The sequence below is a fragment of the Micropterus salmoides genome, unplaced genomic scaffold (genome assembly GCF_014851395.1).
Source record: "Micropterus salmoides isolate LMB-PRFRI ecotype aquatic unplaced genomic scaffold, ASM1485139v1 Ms_hic_scaffold_14, whole genome shotgun sequence".
Classification (NCBI taxonomy): Eukaryota; Metazoa; Chordata; class Actinopteri; order Centrarchiformes; family Centrarchidae; genus Micropterus; species Micropterus salmoides.
The window spans coordinates 3425082-3432881 of record NW_024040485.1 but is presented as its reverse complement, the minus strand read 5'-3'; the positions used below and the strand labels follow the sequence as shown (position 1 = coordinate 3432881).

The 7800-nt window shown below is 41.2% G+C and overlaps 1 protein-coding gene across 3 annotated transcripts in view; it reads right to left on the bottom strand.

Annotated features, from left to right (window-relative positions):
• Positions 1-329: 329 nt before the first annotated feature.
• LOC119901662 (solute carrier organic anion transporter family member 5A1-like) overlaps positions 330-7800 on the bottom strand; it is a 37920-nt gene continuing 30449 nt past the window's right edge. For all 3 annotated transcript variants that reach the window (XM_038717234.1, XM_038717236.1, XM_038717233.1), the window contains one exon: positions 330-6537. In XM_038717234.1, the coding sequence (XP_038573162.1) occupies positions 6017-6537 (521 nt within the window). In that variant the 3' untranslated portion in view covers positions 330-6016. The remainder of the gene's footprint in view (positions 6538-7800) is intronic.

Below are 7800 nucleotides of genomic sequence, written 5' to 3'. Positions count from 1 at the left end.
ACATTTATATTTGTAGATGCGATATAAGCAGCTTGGAAGTAGCTCCAGCAGGTAACCCGGTGGATTTTATACATCCAAAGAAAGTCTATAAAAACCCAGACTGGGGACGGGTTCAATCTCAGAACGTGTAGCCACACCAGGCCAGTAAAGGGGACAGGCGTCCAACTGGGACTGGGATTTTTATTTGAAGTTTTAGGGTACACAGTGGTGGTTCCATTTCACTGTGAGATAATCTTTTAGCTTTGAAGATTCCTTACTCACTTCATGTTAAACCACCAGAAAGCAACACATCAACTTTTGCATGTTGAATTAAACCCACAAACCAGCAGTTTCTCTAATACTGTTTTATTATTTTTTCACATTTTTATTGACATAAGTCAAGTCTCCAAGGCATTTGTAAACAGTGTGTCCACAAATCTATATTTAGCCTCATCAGTGTAGCCTTTCAGTCTGTCAAAATGTCCTTTTGAAATAAATACAATACTGATAAAAAGAAGAATGTAAACTCAAAATATTCTAACCTACATCTGCCTTTAGGGGCAGATCCAGATCAACATCACTACATGAAACGACTTGCACAACACATGGAGGTAAACGGCTCCTTTTTCTCAAAGGAGAGGTGAAAGGAGCAGGAGGAGGATTAAAAACTAGTGACGCAGTAAAATCCTGGAGCTGGTGTCTGTGGATGCAGAGAAAATCAACATGAAGATGAAATACTGAGACCACCAGCGTGATTTGAAATCTCATAACCGCAGAGTGTTTTTTTTGTATTCATTCATGGCTAAAATACTTAAAACTGTTTGTCCCGAGTTTCAGGATACTTTGAGCCTTTAAATCTAGTCAAAACACATTCTGTCTGAAACACTGCAATTTTTCAGCTTAATTTCTGCTCAATTAGACAAAAAGATCATTCTGAGACGCCATATGAGAAGAAATAAAAAACGTGTGTAAAGGGAAATAAGGACATTATTAGTATGGTAGGTCAGTAAAAAAAATCATTTGGATTGGTGGAGACAAAAAAAAAAAAACATTGCATGAAATAGTTGGGTATTTTGACACTGCAGGAGTAAATGTGAAGTGACTCTGGCCCGCATCCAGCTGCCAGATTTTAGAGGTGCAGAACTCGGGCCAGTGATTGTCTTTGACCATCATTCAACAGCAGTCAGTATTAAGCAACAAATTTAAAAATACATGAACCATGTTTTTAAGTAGCTGATGAAATCAGTAGAAACCCTAAGATTTTGAAGTAGCTAATCAGGAAGGTGGACTCAACATTTCATCCTCTCAGCGACACCAGCTGAACCGGAGCGTCACATACACAAACTGAAACAGCAGATCAAAAGTTTGAAACGTAGGCACAGAGAAATGGAACGTGAGCGGGCGGACGAGTATCTCGGTGCTCTACTAACACTACACAGATCCACACTGGAGTTGGGTTGTGATTTGTTGTTCTCGCTTTACATGTAAATGGAATGTTTTTGTGTGTTTCTACTCTAGTCTATTGTCTCTGCTGTGGGGAGTGCTGAAACCATGCGTCAAGTTTTCTTCTTCTGCACTGCTTTTCGGCAGGTGTAGGATGATCACAGACACATTCCCTCCTTTTGTGTCCCACAGACTTCTCTCTTCTACAGCGTGCGTCTGACAGACCGGCTATTTGCGATTACTGTCATCTTGAAAGTTCATTTACATACCACAAAAAACCCCATCTCAAATCCATCAAAACATCTCTCCTGTTACAATTGTTATTTTACATTTGAGACTTTTTTTCCTTCTGTCTGAAAAACCTGGCAGGTCATTTGACAACACTTGAAGTCACTTCCTGAAATCCTAAAGGACTCTTCTGTCTGCTGCACAGTAAATTAGGTTTTTGGCCCTCACAGTATAGATTTTTAACAGACCAATTGTTCAATTTAAAACCTCATGTACATCAAAAGATGGCATCGATTGGTCAGATTTTTACTTATTCTTATTCAGATTATGAAATCAGGAATCCAATTTAATTTTACTTATAAGACTTATTATCCAGGCATAATAACCCCCCCAAACATTACCAATGCCAGTTTGTAGATTGGCTAATTTCCTTTATCTTATGTGATGGTGAATTTAATATTTTTGAGTTTTGGATTGTTAGTGAAACAAAAAAAAAAACTGAGATGATGGACATGTTTCAATATTTTACGACATTTTGTACAAAACGATTATTTGATTAATCAAGAAAACAAGTGGCATATTAATAATAATGAAAATAATTGTTAGTTGCATCAGTGTAACAACAACATTAAAAACTGGAGGTGTGGCACGTTTATATTCCTCAAATTACGTTATTGAAAATATTTTGCTTAGGTATTGGTACCATTAAATAGTATGATTTAGCATTTATAAGCACTATATAAACATTGAATAAATGGTTTGTAACACTATAATGTAGTCCTAAGAAGCGGTAAGGACATTTTGTTTATTCAGTTATTTCTATAACAGCTCCTATATATCTAGATTGCTTACAAATGGAAAATGGGGAATTTGAGTATAGTGTTGTTTTTTGGTCAGGTTTAACTCTACAAAAGAGTGTGTGTAAACAAATGACCTGCTGGGTTTTCCAGTTTGAACTAGAGCTTAAACGATTGGTCAAAGATTCCCTGGTTCCAGGTTGTTAACTTTTTTATTCTTCTATGATTGTAAATTGAACACATTTGGATTTCAGATGAATGGTTGGACCAAAACTGTTTTTTTGACATCAACATCAACATTTTATACACAAAACTATTAATCCAGAAAATAAGATGAATTCATAATGAAAATAGTGCAGCGCTAGTGTGAACAATATCCACGTAATCGAAAGTCTCAAATGTAAAAATACTGATTGCATGAGATAAACGCTGTTTCTAACCCAGCAACACTTTTTCAAGTTAACATACCGTTTTGTCTCACAACAACCAATCACAAATATCTGTCCTCTTTCTCTTGCACTAGTCTGGGACATGATGTTTGTGGATAAACTGGCTTCCTGTCTCTACATGCTGTTCCATATGTACCCAGCAGGTGTCCTCGAGGGACAGCAACTGACCGTCAAGCAACACTGCCTTGTTTTATATATAACACTGAACCTGCACAGGCTGCAGACAGTCCCAAAAATTGTGTTAATTCATTATGGGGGAGGGGCGGGGCATCAGCGACACACACTGCTGTAACACTGCCTGTCATGAGCTAGGAGGCTGCTCTTTTAGGAAGTAAGTGGATTATTAAGAAATAATACTGCTTTAAGTTGTTAAAAAATGCATACCGTGTTACTCCAGTTCTTATAGCTCAGAAATGCCTTGGACTAACCCTTTAAAATGTCCCGTGAGTTTCTAACCCTAATCAAAACAACCACAGTGGAAGCAAATTTTCGCCATAATAATTTGATTCTTATGAGTAATCTATGTATCCAACTGTGAAATGGAACCATTAGTGAACACTGGTGCAATTTCAAAAGCAACATATTTTTTCTTTTTATTTGTTTCAAAATGAAAAGTTTCAAATACTCAAAACTAAAAATTGTAACTAGATTTTTTTATTAGGTTAGATTAAGGTCAAAATCCAGTTGCTCAAAGTAGGAGACAGAAATTCAAAGTACAATTTTTTTTAACAATGAACATCCGGGCTGCCATTACTGCTCAAATAAAAGCTTAAATCGCACCATGTGAAAAAACCTTTTTGAAATTTGAAAGAGGGGAAATCAAACCACAGTAATTCAAATAGATTCTAATAAACCGTTTCACTGTAAATTCAGTGGCAAACTTAAGTATTCACCAGTGCTTCCACTTCACAGTTTGGTATTCAGTTGCTTTTAAAATTACAATTATGGCATTTCTTTGCTTAGATGCTAATAACTTTCACTATTTCACCAACTAACTGATTTTAGAATAAGATTTAAATGTGGTTGACTGAAACAACTTGAAAACTAAAACGTATAATTTCTCCCTGCTTTCTTTAAGTACAATTCTCCTCTTCAAAATGCCAGACTGACTACAAGATTAGAGGACATTAACGTGACGCCCGCAATAAGAGTCATCTAATCTGGTCCTGTTTGTCAGTAATTGAGTCCCAGACATCTCATTTACTTTAAATAATAAAATCCTTGTCATTGTTTGGGGACTGCTCTGTTGCTCAAACGATTAGGCAACCGACAGGAATTTAATCAACAACATTTTTGATAAGTGACTAAACGCTTAAGTCATTTATCGAACACAACATTAAACATTTAATAGTTTCAGCTTCTCAAATGTGAGCATCTGTTTGATTTGGATGTCACCTTGGGCTCAGAGAAATTGTGATGGGCAGTTTTTCCACAGTTTCTTTTTAGAGCAAGCAATTAATTGATTAATTTCAAAGAAGAATCAGTCCATTTATAGATGAGGAAAACAATCATTAGCTACAGCTCGACAGTGACCAGTTGCCTTCTCTGTACTTTCCCAGTGATTTTGCTAAATTTCTAAACTTTTCAAAACCCGGAAACTGTCTTTTTACTTTCCACACTAACCTGCATGTATGAAAACAGTTATCCGGTGTGGAACCCTGAACTGCAAATCCTATTCTTTCAGACAAGAAGGTCCAAATATCACTGGGACTACTGTTTAACAATGTACCAACATTTCACAGAGCAAGATCCAAGATTCATCCATAAATTCACCAGCAGCTTTCATTTCCGGAGCTGACGAAGAAAAGACGACTACACTATGACCTCTACGTGGTCGACTACTTGTCTACCTACATGTTCAGTACAAATGTTGGCGTTACTGTTGGTAAATGATTGGCTGGATCGCTCATTGAGCCTGGTAAGTAGTAAGAAATACAGTCTGTCGAGAAGGTCTATCTCAGTTGTAAACCTCTCCAAGCATAGTTTTTCCTTTCCAAATTCTTCCAGACCCGTGGAGGACCCCGGTGACTCGTCCAGCCAGGAATGTGTCAGATGGAAAATGCAGATCCTGTTCTTTTTAGGTTAAACCACTAAACAGGGTGGCAGTCAGGAGGGAAACGGCTCGGATGTATGGATGCATTGTATGGAGCTGGCAAAAGCCAAACAATCCGACTTCCAGCGGTAATACTACGTGTCATTGTGTCAGAGGAGCAACAAAAGGCTTTGCATTGGACAGGAATGCATTCTGTGCGTGCCAAGCTGCTTAGCCCAGTGACCTGTTGTCCAGTTGGGTTCTTTTCAAGTGTTTTTAACCCTAAAAAACAACCAAAAAGCAAAAAAATGGACGCTAAACAATGTTTTTCAAATAGCACCATGCCATCGGTTTCCAGTTCTTAACACTTAGTTGCAGTGTATCACATTTCCATAGGGGTTTTTTTTGTTCCGTGAGAGTGCTGATATGCAGTGTCCGGAAAACAAAAGTCGCTCGTTTATGCTGAAGAAATAAAATCACACATGAAGAAGCAGCACACAGATGCGAGTTGAAGCAGGAGCGGCAAAGCTGAGGTATCTGTTCAGGTGACTTATTTCTACAGGTTGACCACAGTCAGAGGGACGTCCAGTGTGTTTGCACATTTACTGTACATGTGAGGACCATGGTGACAGAAGGCACATTTTGCCAAGGTGGGGGTGGGGGGTGGGAGGGTCAAGCGGGCTTTATGAGCGATGAACTCTCCTCCATCCAACGTGGGGAAGCTAAGCCTTTGTCCGCTTGCTGCGCCGGCTGGTACATCACAAAGAAAGCACCCGGCCGCTTTCAATATTTTCCACAACCAAACAGATTTTTTGTGTCAGAGGAAGGTTGGCTGGTTGGTCACCAAATTACTCTTTTCATCCTTTGACCACAGATCTGGAGGTCCACAATAAATCAGTACCTCCAACTGATGGTTTTTGGGGTGGTGCAGATAAAACTTAAAAGCCACTCTGAGAGTTTTATGAGATGAGATGAGAGCAGGACCTCCACATGATGATTGGTGCAGCTGAAATACAGCTGACTGGATTTCAGAATAAAAGAGATGTCAGTGGGTGTGACCCGCCTCTTCAGCCACCCCGTTCTGAAACTCAGACTCGGACTGACACGTGTTCCAGCGAGCGGGCCGATGTAGGGGGAGGCGGCGCTGCAGTTGACGGCGTGGCCGCAGGGGTGGGAGTTATTGCTTTAAGCTCGTTGCCGGGGCAACTTTGGGTGCTGACACCACGGTTGAGGGCGCCGGCACGGAGCGGAGCGTGAGAGGGCAGAGAGTTGGGGTCGGTTCGGGGGATGTTGACGGGACAGGAGCGGGTGCGCGCATGGCCCTTGTGGCCGCCCGGGTGACAGACCAGGTTGCCCACAGTGTCAACGGGCGACAGGTGGCGCTTGAGCCAGCGCTCCACCCGCTCCTCCTTGTACTTGATGGAGTACCAGGTGAGGAAGATGAAGAAGAAGCCGAGGAACTTGAGGCTGGCGGCGAGGCCAAAGTAGACAAAGCGCAGGGAGGTGACATCGTACTCCCAGCAGGAGCCGTGGACGCCGCAGTCCTGCTGCCACAACATGCAGGTGGTGTCGATGACAGCGCCGAAGTAAATGGGTGTCGGGATGTAGGCTGAGTGGAGAAGAGAGGGAAAAGATGGGAGAAAAGGAAGACATGACAGAGGAAGAGGAGGAGAGAAAGGAGGTAAAGCGGCAAGAGATGGGGACAGATAGGCCAGAGAAGTGAGGGAAGACACAGTATGAAAGGAAAGTCAAGAAGAAGAGAGGAAACTCGTGAGCAGAGAAATCACCATGGAATTTAATCACACTTAGAAAATCTGAACTATAAGTCCAAACCCTAACCTTATCAAACTTGTTTGTGAGAAACAGATGAAAATCAAAATGATGAGATATCCTATTCTGGCGCCAGAAACACAGGGTCATACAATTACCATAATGCAAAGCGGCTTTTATTTCCCTTTCAGCCTGGTTAATGCACATTTCTTTAAAACTCTACATCCCCAGATTGTATCTGTTTTCTGACTGATTTATACTGACAGCAGCTTTCTGAGCGTCCGATGTATCAAATCCAATTTACCACCATAGTCCTTATAGATGTTGAGGCATTAAAAGACAGCATCTTGTTTCCCCAACGCTAAATCAGCCCCTCGGTCAGCAGTTACAGAATGTGCAGTGCATTTACAATCAATGCGTTTAGCTGACACTCTTATCCTCCTCTGTACAGCTGCATTGACTCTTCAGAGAACTGCTGATATTCAACCTTTTCATGTCAATATACGCTGAACAAAATCATGAACGCAACATTTTTGTTTTTGACCCCATTCATCATGAGCTGAACTCAAAGAGCTAAGATTTTCTCTATTTACACAAAAGGCCTGTTTGAAAATGTGCAGTTTCATTGTACTGGGGGTTCCAGGGGAGTCCAGGAACCAGTCAGTATCTGGTGTGACCACCATTTGCCTCACATAGAGTTGATCAGGTTGTGGAATGTTGGTCCACTCCTCTTCAATGGCTGTGCAAAGTTTCAGTCAGGTCGAAACCTTGATGAGGTCCACGAGCATGCAGATGAGCTTCCCTCAGACGGTTCCTGACAGTTTGTGCAGAAATTCTTTGGTTATGCAAACTGATTGTTGCAGCAGCTGTCCGGGTGGCTGGTCTCAGGATGTGGAGGTCCTGGGCTGGTGTGGTTACACGTGGTCTGCGTTTGTGAGGCCGGTTGGATGTACCGCCAAATTCTCTGAAACGCCTTTGGAGACGGCTTATGGTAGAGAAATGAACATTCAATTCACGGACAACAGCCCTGCTGGACATTTCTGCAGTCAGAATGCCAATTGCATGTTCCCTCAAAACTTGCGACATCGAGTGGCCTTTTATT